Here is a 16,395-nt window from a genome sequence, read left to right as displayed (position 1 = left end):
ACAATACAGGAAACCTTAAGTTAAACCGGCTTAAAGCTTTTAAAGAAACAAATGTAAAGCCCAAGTAAAGAGAACCGTAAAACCTAAGCCCAACATGTTTAAGAAAGAAAAGGAAAGGTAAAGACACGCTGCATCACTTAGTTTTGTATTGGTAAAATGAATAACATGATGAAATATGCCAGGATTAAAGAATCAAACAATATTATAGCAGAAATATAGAGGAAGCTGCATTATAGAGATACATCTTATATACTAGAATTTTATTTGTCAACTCTTATGTACAAATAGTTAACTTCACAGTTTTAGATTTCAAATTTGATACATGTATATATATGTATATCTTGTCGTATAGATATCTACATCGTATATATTAGATATTATACTTTATAAATTATAGAGTTATATGTTGTACTTAATTAGTAGGACCAAATGCTATACAAAAACACCAACTAATTTTTCATATAAGTAAGAGTTAGTTTTGCACCCATTAAAGAACAAAATTGTACCCATTTCAATATTCAAGGTCTGAACCGTACATCCATATTAGGACATCTCGTCAATTGAATTAAACAACGATATTAACTTCAACACTGTTTGTTATTTCGTAGTTTCTAACCTAACTTTTTTTTTTCTTGGTTATCACATGCATAGAACCAAAGATATGTTTAAAAGAATAAGGGTAGAAAAATAAAATTTGAAACTAAAGCTATAACTAAACTACTCCTCAAAACGGGCTAATTAAGAGAGTCTTCGAAGTGTCAAATAGGACTAGAATCTACTATCTCATGCAACACTTTTTGCAATAGTTTTAGCAACTTTATTCGCTCATGCGACGAAGTGACAGTCCCAGAGAACAAAATCATTTAGTTTGATATCAATCTTTAGAATTATTAACTTCATCCATATGCAAGCTGCAGAAAGCTTCTACTATCAACAAAAATACATCGCAAAACATACTTCATATGAGAATCTACTCGTGGAAATGCTTCTCTAGTGTTGGATATGGGCTTTGCCCCATATGCCAACTCGGCCCAACAAAGACTCACCAGAGATAGAAGGAAATGGGCCAACCTCGGAGGACAATCTCGGGATTTCACACAGAAAACCCTAGAGTGTTCTAACTCTACATTCGCTTATAAATAGCTCGAGACATCTATTGGAGAAAGGATCCGGACCCGCATACAATACCTACAGAGCAACACTTTGCATCGAAAACTGCTATTGTCTTTCGTATAATTCATTCTTGTTTTCAGTTCGTCCCTTTAAGCTTGCTAGTTCGCTTGTGAACTAACAAGCTCTATCTCGACTCGTTTTAAGTGACGATCTCACGTTTTCCCCGATTAATAAAAGAACTTGCTTGCTCTTTCCCACAAAATCTTTATTTGTTTAAACTGTGTAATCCCCGGTACAAACAATTGGCGCCCACCGTGGGGCAAGAGTAAAGCGCTTCTTTTGACGAATCAAGACCGACGATCCTCACTTCCTCGAAGTTTCAAGACTCATGACGAACCCCAGCGAAAACCTCAACGAAGTAACGGAGCAGCCAACGGAACAGCGATGGGGGCGAACGAGAACACGAACAGTTCCCCCGCTGAGCTCCCTGCCGAACTCCTCGGAGAGCCCAACCGAAGGCTCCCTGCCGAGCCCAACCGAAGGCTCACTGCCGAGCACAATCTTTCCACCAGCGCCCGACGCGCCCTCTGAGTCTCTCGTAGCTGCACACGCTGAAGCCGGACCTGCTGCAGACCAGCTGGTCACCAACACAACCTCTACACCAGCGCCCGATACGCCATCAGAACCTCTTGTTGCCACACATGCCCAACATCTCCAAACCATGGCTCTAGTTTTCACTGACGGTGCCGCCCTCTCAGCTCTCTTGCTTGCTGGACGCAGAAACAACTTCGAATATCTGATGTAGACTATCATCGACAGTCTCGTTAGCCAGGACATGCGAACAGCCGAGCGACTTGACACACTCGCTACAACATAAAAAAGCTTACCTTAATCAAATCAACTGACTCCAACAATAGAAGAACAAGCACCGAGACACCATCGACTTTGGGAGCGCTCAGAGTGCCCATTCTACCTCCAGTAACAGCCATGGGTGATGTAGTAGGCCTCTCGTTAGCCACAGAAAGATCCATGAAACCACCACTTTTCACCAAACTCAAGAATGTCGTCAAAATCACGATCGTCGGTCAAACCCTTAATGCTGAAACCAAAACTCCACTCTTCCCTAATATCAATATCGATACCGTCGAAAGCATCACCATGAGAAGTGCCGACCTCATGAGAGGTGTCGCCAAGCTCGCGACAACCAAAGCCGACATCACCGCTCAGCTCCACATCCTCTCGATCAATCTCAAAGCTAGCCGGATCCAGATCGGCAGATTCTCGGTCGCTCCGCCCTCCGATACTGATCTCACGAAATGTACCAATCTCACGAGAGGTGCCGATCTCACCAGCGTTCATGGCTTCACTCTCGAGCTCACCATCCCTTTGCCTATCTCACCTCCTGGTCGCAAAGCCGACCTTTACCTCGCTCCCAACCAAGCGAGAATCACACTCATTATACCGACCTCCCCTCTTGCTCCTATGAGCCATCTCCACCCAACGAACCTCGAGACCAACCTCGAGAGCGGTCGCCGCCCAAGTCGAGATTGGGGACGACCTCATGATGGTCATCCTCGCCAACCTCAACCTCTCGATCTTGTTCCAAGGAAGATCCGCATGCAGCATGCGCCGACCCTCGTTGTAGAGTTCTCTCCCCCTCGTGGCCCTATGCCGACCTCAGATTTGTTTCTTATGATGCCGACCTCAAAGTCTGTGCGCGCGGGCTGAACCAGGGCGACCGCCAACCACCATCAGGTCATCTCGATCGACGGTCAACGGAATATCCTGCCGACCTATTATCGGCAAAGAAGCGACGAGCGGCGGCTAGGTTTTGTTCTTTGGAGAATATCCTGCTGACCTCTCTCGCTCATATCTCCCAATACGCCTCCAATATACTTGTATAGTCAACCTTGCCACCTCCAATTATGAGCCGACCTCGGAGTTCACCCTAACGGTTAGACAAGTACCGACATGGATTGGAGATATGCCACCCACACAGGGACAACCTCTCGGGCACCGTACAACGCCACACTGACCTCCATTGGCCGACCCCCTCACCCATAGTGTCGATTTCGCCAACTCTGACGCACAACCGCTCACCCTCAAAGCAAACTGCCGGTTTCATGAAGCAGGTGGCCGTCCCGGCCGAAGGACCGTGATCGGCCGGACGGGCTGAAAGATTAGCACCAATCGACGCAGCATTAAGACCCAAAACAGCTGAACGAGGACCAGGATCCTCGGCCGGGACGACATCCATAGGACTCCCACCAAAACCAATGTCGCTATCTTCACTGAACTCGAGAATATCAGCAAAATTGTAGTCGTTGGCCAAACTATCGAAGTCTCCACACTCCGCTCCAATACCGACACTAACATCATCAAAAACGTCTTTATAAGCTGCGAACTCTTCGGTAAAAGCACGCTGGATTCCCGCAAGAGTTTTACCACGCGTATACGTTAGAACTCGGGAGCTCGTCGAAGGACGACCTTCCTTTCTGTTCGAAATACCGACCTCGTCCGTACCCCCTCGCCGATCTCTCTCGCTTGGGGCCTTATCGCCTGATGACCGAAAACCGAGACCTCCACACATTAGATCAGCGTCGCCTTCAACAAAATCAGAACCAATCGCAATTCGGAGATCAGTCGCGCCAAGCTCGTCGCCGCCGAGCATCGATGTGCCGAACACACTATTGTGCCGATATCCCGTCTCCCTCTCATCGCTTGGCCAAACCCTGCGAGTGTCGCGAGTAATGTCGCGAGTAATGTCGATCTCGTCAAGGTCGGCGTCGAGCGCACAAATGCTGACCTCGTCGATCTCCCACATCGATCCCAACCGGGTCACAAGTGATCCCATTCGCAACATGGTCGTCGTGCCGCGTTCTTCGACCAACCTCATTGCTTTCCTCTTTGGTTATTTTACATTGGTCAATGGTTACTCACTTAATTTACTCCATTAGATGGTGGTCTTGACGCGGGCCGATCTTCGATCCCCGATATTTGGCCGACCATAGCTCTCGGCCACTCTCTCTCCCGAAAGTCGAATTCAATGTGATCTCCTCCAATCGACCCAATATCGCGAGTGTCGGACTTGCTCAAATCACGCCGACCTCCCAATATCTCCGTGTTTCGGCGCCCTCCCAATATCTCCGTGTTTCGGCGCCCTCCCATCCTAAGATCTGGGTCGCCATCGTCGGAATTAAACTTGTGGGAGATATCAACGAAACAGGAATCAAGTCGACCAACGCCCTCAACTATGCCAGCCTCGGACATGCCTTCCATACCAATCTCACCAACGCCAGGCCGAGCTCCGAGATTCCTCATCCTGATCTCGCCGACGCCAGGCCAAGATCCGAGATCTCCCACGCCGAACTCGCCGGATCCAACCATTCTCGGCGGAAAAGCGCCGATCACCCCGCTCAATCTGGAATCCTCTCGATCCGATCCGCCGATCTCCGCCGATCCACCAGGTACGGACGCTTCGCCTCTCTCAACAGGACTCACAAAATCGACACGGTGCCGATCTCCGACCATCCGGGCGCCGACCTCTCAGCCGACCATCCGGGCGCCGACCTCGTCCTCTCGGCTGACCATCCGGGCGCCGATCTCGTTCTCTCGGCCGACCATCCGGGCGCCGACCTCGTCCTCTCGGCCGACCATCCGGGCGCCGATCTCGACCTCTCGGCCGACCATCCGGGCACCGACCTCTCGGCCGACCATCCGGGTGCCGATCTCGTCCTCTCGGCCGACCATTCGGGCGCCGATCTTGCTCTCTCGGCCGACCATCCGGGCGCCGACCTCGTCCTCTCGGCCGACCATCCGGGCGCCGATCTCGCTCATTCTGCCGCACTCGATTCCCGCCGATCAACCAGGTTCAAGCTCGCCGCTTTTCTCGGCCGGGCGGGCGAAACTCGTATGGCGCCGACCTCCGAACTTCCTCTCGCCGACCTCGTCCTCTCTGCCGACCTCCGAATCTCCCCGTTGGGACCCGTCGATCTCCGTCGATTGGCCGGATTCACGCACATCGCCTTTCTCGGCCGAGCTCGCAAAACTCGTATGTCGCCGTCCACCGACCATCGACGATCTCCGCATGAGAAGCTCGGCGGCGGCGGCTGCTAGGTCTTCAAGGATGTGTGACCAAACAAAGGGGAGAGAAAAGTAGAGAGAGAAAGAAGTAAAAGCATAAAAATAAAAGCATAGAGAGACCAACTCGCAGCTCGACATCGACGACCAACTCGCAGCTCAACACCGAAGATCAACGGTGAGTTAAACATCATAATATCATTAGCAAAAAAAAAAAAAAAAAAAAAAAAAAAAAAAAAAAAGAACGCTCACTTGCCGAGCTCATCAACTCTTCAAAAGAAGTCATTTACAAAAAAAAAAATTACACTCGCAAGAGTACTCTAAGTCAAATAAGCTCTCTCGAACGAGTCCGTCTTAACGAGTGTCCAGCTTCTACATCGTCACCCTGGCCAGGTGTTCGATTAAAAACGCGTTCCACATGGATGCAGCGGTGAAATAATTCGCACAAAAAAAGCCGAGCCCAGTCTCGCATTCAGCTAGCAGGCGGTCAAGTTTGAATAAGCCAAGTTCTTACTTGCACACTCTTGCCGACCTCGGGGCACCCACAGGGTAAGCCGGACACCAGGGCCGCACCTAAAAGGTACGACGAGCTCATCTCAACTACCAACCTAAAACTTGGTATTCGAAACACGTAACAGGATAAGCCGAGAGACGTCTCGCCCCGTAAAATACATCTCGAAACCAAGCAAAAAACCGAGCAAGTCTCGCACTAATTTGAGGGCGCCTGGACTAATAAGCCAAGCTCCGGCTTGCAAGTTCTTGCCAACCCCAAACACCAACAGGATAAGCCGGACACAAAAGCCACACCTAAAGGTATGGCGAGTCCGTCTCGCCTACCACTTTACTCCAGTAAAGCACAAAGCCTTGTTGCATATCAAACATACGCTCAAATGCATGTCGCCCTCATGCTCGATGCCCTCATAGTCGACTCACTCGCGCTTGCCACTCTCACGCAGGACTCACTCACGCTTGCCACTATCATGCTCGACGCCCTCACAGTCAAACGCTCTCACGCACGACTCACTCACGCTTGCCACTATCATGCTCGACGCCCTCACAGTCAAACGCTCTCACGCTAACTCTTTCACGCTTGCCACTATCATGCTCGCAGCCCTCACAGTCGACGCTCTCACGCTCGACTCTCTCGCGCTTGTCGCCCTCATGCTCGACGCTCTCACACTCGAGTCTCTTGGTACCTACCTACAGCTTGGTGCCGACCTCCAGCTTGGCGCCAACCAACAGCTTGGTGCCTACCTCAAGCTTGATGCCAACCTCTACCTAGGTGCCTACCTCAATTTCGGTGCCGACCTCCAGCTTGGCGCCTACCTCAAGTTTGGTGCCGACCTCCAGTTTTGTGCCTACCTCCAGCTTGGACGTGGAATGCGAGCGCACATCATGAACACCCTTCTTAGGAGTTGACCTTGGAGCTCGCCCAATGGTAGGACAAGCGCCGACCTAGAATGAGGATTTTCCGAACTCCAGGCATCGTGCAGCGTCCCGCCGACCTCAATCCGCCGATCTCGCAAGAACCAACCTCAGCACTCATCAATCCTTGTCCGCCGACCTCTCTTCACCTCTCAACCCCGTTTGACGACGATGATCTCACTCTCGCCAACCTCAGTCTCGGTGGAAACCTCAATCTCACTCTCGGTGGCGACCTCAATCTCACTCTCGGCGCCGATCTCAATCTCACTCTCGGCGTCGAGCTCAGTCTCACTCTCGGTGGCTACCTCAATCTCAAGCTCGCCGACCTCAATCTCCGCATGCCGGTTTGGCTCAATTTCTTTGATCCTTGGTTACGAACTATGTGCGGCAACTCCGTCCTCAACCATTGCAGATCCATTATCAAGTACTACACTCTGTAAAAACGTGCTCAAGGCGCATAACATCTAGATGAGATCCACGCTCAACGCTCCACGCGCCAGGCGCCACGCTCCGCAAAGACGTGCTCAAGACACATAACATTCATACAAGCTTCGCGCTCCAGAACAACACACTCAACGCATACAACATCAGAACGAGCTCCGAGCTCAACAAAAACTATCGCTTTAACCATCACCACACAAAGTTAGATCTTCTTGAAGCAGTCTGGAACGCCTAACGCCGAGCAGGCATATGTTAAGACTCAAAGTACGCCCGCCGATCGCAGAAATATCTCGCTCGCCGGACTAAGGGGGGGACTATTGTTGGATATGGGCTTTGCCCCATATGCCAACTCGGCCCAACAAAGACTCACCAGAGATAGAAGGAAATGGGCCAACCTCGGAGGACAATCTCGGGATTTCACACAGAAAACCCTAGAGTGTTCTAACTCTACATTCGCTTATAAATAGCTCGAGACATCTATTGGAGAAAGGATCCGGACCCGCAGACAATACCTACAGAGCAACACTTTGCATCGAAAACTGCTATTGTCTTTCGTATAATTCATTCTTGTTTTCAGTTCGTCCCTTTAAGCTTGCTAGTTCGCTTGTGAACTAACAAGCTCTATCTCGACTCGTTTTAAGTGACGATCTCACGTTTTCCCCGATTAATAAAAGAACTTGCTTGCTCTTTCCCACAAAATCTTTATTTGTTTAAACTGTGTAATCCCCGGTACAAACATCTAGCATGAAATGTCCTTTTTGTCTTCCCTTGCCATTCATGTCCCACCAAGCATCGACGAGCTATTAACCCGTGACGAAGCAAGTTACACTTGATCATCCCGCTGCTGGTTCCTAATCTAAGTTAAGAAAATCTAACTTATACGCTAATCTTCCTACAAAATTAGGAAAATTCTCCGAATCTATATATAATCTTTAGATACGTAATTCTACTTTTCATAAACATAGACAAAAATTCAGATTTTAAATTCAGTTTAATATATTAACAAAATGTATTTTGGTCAAATCACTTACTATTTAATCAAATTGTGAAAAGTGTTGTTGATATTAGAGGACTATAAAGGTGACATCGCTGAAAATATAGTATATTTATTTATATGTAAGTCAAACCTCTATAAATTATTAAAGTTGGGATCATGAAGTTCTATTAACTAATAGATGTTTTAATTTATCATAAATTATTAAAATATCAGTTTATGAATAGATTTTTTCATAGTTTTGAAAATTTTATTTAGATTTTTTTTTTAGTTTTGAAAATTTTATTTTGAAAAATAACAAAAAATATTAGAGATGAGCTCCAACAAGAATGCAAATTAAAAAATAGGCAATAACACTAGAGTCATACTTTACTAAATTTTCTTATATATATATATATATATATATATATATATATTAGTTTATATTTTTATTAATTTATTGTACTGATGGAACCATAAGTTTACATAGAATTTCAAAAAAATAATATTATCATATTATTTTATTGTACATAGAATTGCGGTTTCTGGTTATTGAATTATTGTACTAGATTGAAAACGAAAAAGTTTATTAATTTATAGAAAAAATTAATTTAAAGAATATTAATTTATATAAGTTTTAATGTCAAACAAAGGAAAAGAGAAAAATGATAATTTCGAAATATCCTATGTTACATGGAAAATCGTTTTAAGGTCCATTTCCCGTTTATGAAACGTTTCAGAAACGGAAACTCGTGGAAACACGGAAACAAGCTACGGAAATACGATTCTTAAAATTTTATGTTTGGAAACACGATGGAAACTTCATTTTCATTTTAAAATACGACGAAAACTTTTTTTTAGCTTATAAACTTAATAAATAAAATAATTTAAAAATATATATTCATAAGACATATAAATATATAATATATTAATGTTTTAATTCAACTATTTAAAATTTCTGTTATGAATTTATGTTGTTTCAAATATTTTTTTGATATAGGTTTTATGTTTGGTGTTTCATTATGTATATACATATATATCAGGTATATATGTATACGTTTCCAAAACGTTTATATTTCGTAATTTTAGGAAATTAATGTTTTCCATTTCTGAAACGTTTTGCTTCCACGTATATTGTTTCCGTTTCCATCCAACCTAGGAAATATCTATCTTTTTCCTTTTCTTTTTCCATTTCTCAAAGTTATCTTCTAATTTTTGTCTCAGCCAATTATAATTAACCTACGTGTGAGACTTAGAGTCACATGCTTACTTTACTGTTCATATTCTTCTTCAGGAACTCTTCTATAAATAAGCGTTAATCATATAGTGGTGTGGCTCTTAAGTTGAGAGTTGACTGTGCGGATATCACAGTTTTATCAAAATCTCGAGAAATGAGCGACTCTTCTCCCGCTGCATACATTCACATGGTAATATATCTATCAATATTTATGTTTCATGTTGTTACATTCTTAAAGAATATAAAAACGTACGTGATCGTGTGTCATGTGTATGTATAGGTGCAACACATGATTGAGATATGTTTGAGATTCAACATGAACAAAGAGGAATGCTTGGAAGCTCTCTCGAGGAATGCAAACATCTATCCCATCATCGTTTCCACTGGTTTGGACCTTATACTTCTCCTTTTTTTAATACAGAAGAGGGCTTATAATGTATGAAGAGTATATGTTTGTTGTGTGAGTTTATGTAAATCTCGTAACCATCGATGATCTTATAGGCTTATAGCTCTTTTGTTAATTAAAGTTTGTTTTTCTTTCCTACTAGTATGTTGAGAACTCTCTTAACTGATCTCTTAACCAATTGAGTTATTACTTGGTTTATGCTAATTAAAACTAGTGTGGAAGGAGCTAGTTAAGGAGAACAAGGAATTCTTCGAGATGTACGAACAGAAGTTTATGAAAAATAAGCCAATGTCGGAGGACGAGACAAACAAGATGATTCAGAACATCATCGGTGATTCATCAGACGATTAAATGCCTTATAATTCTCTTATTAGTTCTTAAGAAGTTGTATTCTATGTGATCTATAAAGAACTCTCTTTGTGATGCATATCCCATGTATAAATATCACGGCTATGTGTCGAAATCTATAGCTCTAAAAATCTTGTCTGTCAATCTCATAGCTAAATCTAGCTCAAAGGGTACATTTGTGCCTGTCAAAATATGATTCCAAACATGTTGTCCTATTTCATATGGAATTGTGGAAAGTAATGAGTTATTTTCATTGATTAAAATGAACACACACCACTAGTTATACACAATTAGAGATAATTTAGCCTCAACATAAAAAGAATTAAACATATTCTATATATTTCCTATATTCTCTAATTTAGCTATTTTTAAAAAGTAGATGGTAAGATATTTTTCTATATACAACTTATTTATTAGGTTAATATATGTTTCTGAAATGCACATATTTAGAATTTTTCATTAACTTTTTATTTTAAAAAGAAATAAATCACTTATATTTTATCACCATCATATATATTAATAAGAAATTGTTAGAAATACCTTTTTGCTTATACTTTTTTTCAAAAATACCTTTTTATCATTTTCACTAGGTGCTTCCCCACACAACGCGTGGGTTGTGGTGTAGTTAGAACTTTCTTGTTTTTTTTTTGGTCTTTTTCGTTTTCTCTTTTATATTATTTCGTTTTAATTAGGCATATACGGGCTTCGCAATCACTTGTATTTATAAACTATATGTTTATACCCTTTCGTTTAGATGTGTACAATTGTGGCGTTTATTTTTTATGAATTATGAGGATGTTGTTTCTTGTTTTTGAGGATCCAATCTTATCATTGACTGATATTGTTCCTAATACATTTATTGTATTTTAGATTTTCTAATTAACTGCTTATGTAAAAGCAGTTATTTTTGAGGATACGTTGATGTTTAGATTTTCTAATTAACTGATTTTGAGGATACGTTGATGTTGCAATAATAAGTTATTTTTCTAAAAAATTATCTTCCGTGTAAGTGATTATGTTTGTAAGCCCATGTTCTGGTCTAATATCAATAAGATCATTTTTTTTCTTTAGTTGGCTTTGAAACCAATTTTGAGTTAAGCAAATAATGGGTCGAATTATGGTGTTAATAAGTAATATAAATTCTTATGTATATATATTGTATATATGTGACTATAAGTTTAGCTAACTAAAAAATTCTGTAATATTTAAATATAATCTTGAACATATCTATATATATAAAGTTAGCTTTTCTCACTCCTAGTGCTGCCACGTCAGCTGCCACGTCAGTCATTTATTCTTTAATTTTGTGGGCCTTACAGATATTAATAAGCACTTTAAACAATCATACAAATGACAAACTGATCAACTAAATTTCATCCAAAATCTGTAGGCCCAACACTATTTCATTCAAAGTCTATAGACCCATCACTATTTTTAAATCCTATGAATTCAATTTTTTTTATTTTAAAATATTCATTTAGTGCATGTTTTTTGTTAAATATAATTAATCGAAAGTTTAAATAAAAAATAATTCTGTAAAATAAATTAAATGTTAAAATAAGAAAACAGTACCATAATTTTTCATTAGTGGTAATAATATAGTTAAAATTTTCTATTAAACTGATCATAATTTAAAATTTAAAATATCAAAACAAGGCAACCCAAGCAACACTTTCAAAGAATCAAGGAAACACAACTAGAAATCAATTAAAATTATTTGGACGTCACAAATCCATCACCAAAGACAAAGAAGCAAAGAGATGAACACACATTTAATAAACTAAAAAGGTTCAAATATATGAATGCCACAATCAGATAACTGTAACACAAAATTATATGAAAAAAACAACCGAAAAAACAAAAAAACAACCCGGACTTTATAAAATTACAACAAGATAAACAAGAAAATTAATTTTCCCCAAAACAAAACTTACATCAAATCGAAAAAAACCACTCACAGGACAAAGGGGAAAAAAATTACAACCAAGAACACAAAACAACTCACAACTTAATTAGGAAACCTAAAGAAGCCAACATATTTTCATATAAACAAACTTGCAACCCAATTGACATTCACCTTTAACAAAATCAACATGGGATAACGATTACGACATGAATGACTGAAAAAATAATTAAGAGCATCAAAGACATAAGTTCAATCCTAAAACAGACCTCTATATCGGAAAATTACTCTTCTCCTATCCGTTCACGGGGACATAGGATTTTGAAAAAGAACAAATCAATTTCAACTCAATAACATATAAATAATGGCCCAATAAACCCACAAATTATAAGCCTTACAGAGAAATTGGGCCCGAATGAAACAAACAAAAATAGCCCAGAAAAGAGGAATGTAAGTTATTGATTTTATTTATTTTTTTTAATAAAATCCACAATCTTTTCACTCCAAACACTAAAACATTGACAAAAAAATTACTCCAATAGTTTACAAAATACATATGAAAATATTAAATAACAATCCAATCACAAAATAGAAAATAATAATAAATTAATGACATCTAACAACTACAGCAAAACAACAACTTCAACTAAACAATGTTAACTTCTAATAATAATTTTTTAAAAAAACATTATAAACACACAAGATGATCTCAATTTTTCCTTTAAAAACAGCAAACTAAATTATACTTACTGCAAAACATATTTTTATTAAAATATCCAATAAAACAACATAAGCAACCAAAATTAAATACAAAAACAAACGTAAAGATGAATTTACAAAACCCAAAAAAATATACACAACAAAACTCGGAATACACCTTAATCTAACTACCGCGCGTAGCGCGGATCGATTGCTAGTATATATATATATTAGTTGTGGGAGGAATGTATGGAATTATTGGATAGAAGTTATTTTTGAGTTAAATGACCTTTTATGCCTTTAAAGTGAGTTAAATATTAATAAATTTTATATGTATCTTGACTTTTTTTTAAAAGAGTACCAAGTGTTTCCTTCCAAATTTGAAGTGACATAGTATTTTAATTTTTTTATATGATTTTATGAACTTCAATGTAAATGTTTTTCAAAGTAATAAGTAAACTCACATTGATTGAATTATAAAATTTGGAGAAATGTTTATTTCGATTAATCATCTGCTATTTAAATATATTAAATAAGTATGTTGTTGTTCCTGCAAATAGGACAACATATATCCCCTATATATTAATAGAGAAGCATTTTGTTGAAAATGCTGATGTGTCGTCGCCATAACGATTTGCAGATTTAATGAAAATTAAGCATCTCAAGATAAACATATTTACAAATATAAGTCTTTTGATTTATTAAATGTGCCATTAAAATATATAAGGAAATCTTTATTTCATTATTATCTACATAAATGTGTCATTAGAATGTATAAGGTAATGTTTCTTTCTATTAGTTTTTTAAAATGAAAGACTTCATCAACTATTAAAAAATATATATAGTTAATAATTTAATTATCATTTTCATAAAATATTTAATGATTTAAAGTAAATTACATTTCATAAACTATTAAAAACTTATTCATCTATTTAACTTTTTGAAATACAAAACTTATTCTCCGATTTTAAAAAATTTGATGACTATTCAAGTACTCCCTCTGTTACACAATAAGTGTCATTTTGACACATTTCACACAAATTTAGAAAATATTAAAATATACATATATGCCCTTATTTAATAAATGTTTGATGGGTTAATTTAGTCATAGATTAATGGTAAAACTAGAAAATCTAATGAAAAAGATGCATTCAAAATATAAAATAGTGCACTGGAAATGTAAAATGACACTCATTGTGAAACAAAAATAAAATTCTAAAATGACACTATTTATGAAACAAAGGGTGTATATATTAAAAATTAATTATTACAATAATCTTAAAAATAAATAACATTATCACAATTATCACAATAATTAATATTATATTCCATATTTCAAGGGTGAAACATATTTTTACACAAAATTATTAAATGTAAATTTGAATAAAATAAAAGAAAATTATATGTAAAATTATTATTATGACACCTTAAATTCCAAATAATAATTTTACATTAATAATTTTATTTGAGTCGATTTATCCCGCATATAGTGCGGGTTATTACCTAGTTATAGTTTAACCATGGAGTTAAGCAATGTAAATAGAACTTGTGATTGCAAGATAAAATGCTTATATATATAATGTTACACATTGATTGTTTAAAAATGAATAGGAACATCTAATTCTCATATAAAGTTGATTTTTTTTGTGTTAAAACCAACATATGTGAATTTAAGTTTAACTATGCAAATTTAAAAAATAAATCTGAGTAGATTAGAAATGCAAGAAATAGAAAAGAAATATTTTATTTTTATATAAATAAAATAAAAACTGAAAACAGTGTTAAATATATATAATACTTTCTAAATTAAAATATAGAATCAAACTCTTACAAGTTACAACACATATGAGATATAACAAAATTTGATATTGGTGGGAGAGTAGGAGAGAATGATTACTATAAGATGGTAATCCAAATTATATAATGGAGATGAATCTTTAAAAAATAGAACAATTTAGTATATATATATATATATATATATATAATACTTTCTAAATTAAAATATAGAATCAAACTCTTACAAGACATATGACATATAAAAACATTTGATATTGGTGGGAGAGGATGAGAGAATGATTACTTATAAGATAATAATCTAAATTAAATAATGGAGATGAATCTTTTAAAATAAGAACAATGTAAAATATATATAATGTAGTCTCTAAAATTAAAATTTAGCATTAAAAATTTACAATGAGATTTCATTTGTTTTTTACAACCCATACAACAAAATTAATAAAAAAAAATATAAAAAAAAAAAAAAAATGATCTGAGGTATTGTAGAAGAGAATGAGAGAATGTGAAAATGAGATAGTAAAATAATGTCAATATGAGAGAATGAGAGATTGAGAAAATGATTATTTATATGATAAGGAATGATGGAAGTTACATTTAGAATTATGGAGTTACAATAGTAATTTATTGTGTTTGAATAAAATTGAGTGGTAGAATATGATTAATGCATAATTGTAACATCCGCGAACTGGAATCCCGGTTTGGGATGTGCATCGGTCGATGCTGGAGGAGCATCGGTCGATGCATGTTCAGTTTTCTGCGGTTTGACTTAAGTTAAACACTGCGTTTTGGGTTAGGAAAAACCCTTAAACTCGAGTTTTGTCTCATTAGGCGTGTTTAGCCGCTTTTAAGAGAAACGAAAGAGAGAGAGAAGAGTTCTTGGTGTTCATGAGTCTTCCTGGTGATTTCTTGGAGTTGGAAGTTGTTTTTGTAGAGATCTGTAGCTGGGATCGTTGTAGGAGCTTCCTAGGAATGTTTTCTTCCTGTGCTTGGGTCGGATTTCTTCTGTGGCAAAGGTAAGTGCATGACCATGACTTATCTAAGCTGGAGATATCTCTGATTTGCTTGTTATGTGTTGCTAGTCTTGTTAGATTGTTATTTGGGACGTTGGGAAGCTTTCTTTTGGCTTGGGATCGATTTTTGTGGTTGTAGGAACGAAGATCCGACGAGAAGCTTCGGGGGAAAACGATGCTCAGCATTGCATCGGTCGATGCACTTTGTGCGTCGGTCGATGCAGATGCGAGGACGTCGCGTGAAATCTAGGGATTTTGTGCTATGTCGAGCATGAGTTGGTCAATGCAATGGGAGCATCGGTCGATGCAGGTTAACCTTGCATCGGTCGATGCAGATCTTGCGTCGGTCGATGCAACCTCCATTTGGTGTCGGTCAATGCTGAGTCCTGGTTTGTTATTGTTGATTGTTGATTGTTTATTGATGGTTAGAGATGTCTCTATTGCTTGTGTGTATAGCACAGTAGATGGGAGGATTGCCTTACTGAGTGTTTATAAAATACTCATGCATTGGAATTTGTGTTTGTGGTGCAGGTAAAGGCAAAGCGTGATCGTGGAATCAAGACAATGAAGAGAAGGATATTCTAGTGGTTCGCTTGGTTGTCTGGCTTCTGTTAGGTTGCTAGAGTTGAGTCCTAGAATGTTGTTTAGGATTGTTGGTTCTCTGGTTTATGCTGTTTGGATCATTAGTTTATGATTTGGAATTAATGTTGGTTATTGGATTATGATTGGTGATTTATTGTACATGAGTTTGGTTATTTCCGCTGTTGATTGTGATTATGGTTAGGTGACTAGTGGGTATGGGACCACTAGTTGTAGTTATTTATTTATTGTTATTATTTATTATTTATTTTTTTATTTTTTAAAAAGAAGGGTCAAGTCGTTTCAATAATTTATTTTATTTTCAGTTATAATTTTATTTTAATCTGTGAGTTAAATGTATTGTGTTTATTGGGTCTTAAATAT

The 16,395-nt window shown here is 38.3% G+C and overlaps 1 protein-coding gene across 1 annotated transcript; it reads left to right on the top strand.

The window, feature by feature from the left end:
- The first annotated feature begins 9,378 nt into the window (after positions 1–9,378).
- LOC109133294 (uncharacterized) lies at positions 9,379–10,286 on the top strand. The gene is made up of 3 exons (XM_019246289.2): positions 9,379–9,459; positions 9,550–9,655; positions 9,890–10,286. Exons 1-3 carry the CDS (start codon positions 9,424–9,426, stop codon positions 10,024–10,026), a joined length of 279 nt encoding a protein of 92 aa, XP_019101834.1. The 5' UTR covers positions 9,379–9,423; the 3' UTR covers positions 10,027–10,286.
- The last annotated feature ends 6,109 nt before the right edge of the window (positions 10,287–16,395 follow it).

Source organism: Camelina sativa, chromosome 6 (genome assembly GCF_030686135.1).
Source record: "Camelina sativa cultivar CO46 ecotype springtype chromosome 6, ASM3068613v1".
Lineage (NCBI taxonomy): Eukaryota > Viridiplantae > Streptophyta > Magnoliopsida > Brassicales > Brassicaceae > Camelina > Camelina sativa.
This window is presented reverse-complemented; position numbering and strand designations above follow the sequence as displayed.

What these genes read in the sequence shown, in the direction of transcription:
- LOC109133294 (XM_019246289.2), top strand. Translation starts at nt 9,424, where the DNA reads ATGAGCGACTCTTCTCCCGCTGCATACATTCACATG. An exon ending in CCGCTGCATACATTCACATG is followed by an intron (nt 9,460 to 9,549) that starts GTAATATATCTA and finishes GTGTATGTATAG; the next exon opens with GTGCAACACATGATTGAGAT. An exon ending in TCCCATCATCGTTTCCACTG is followed by an intron (nt 9,656 to 9,889) that starts GTTTGGACCTTA and finishes AATTAAAACTAG; the next exon opens with TGTGGAAGGAGCTAGTTAAG.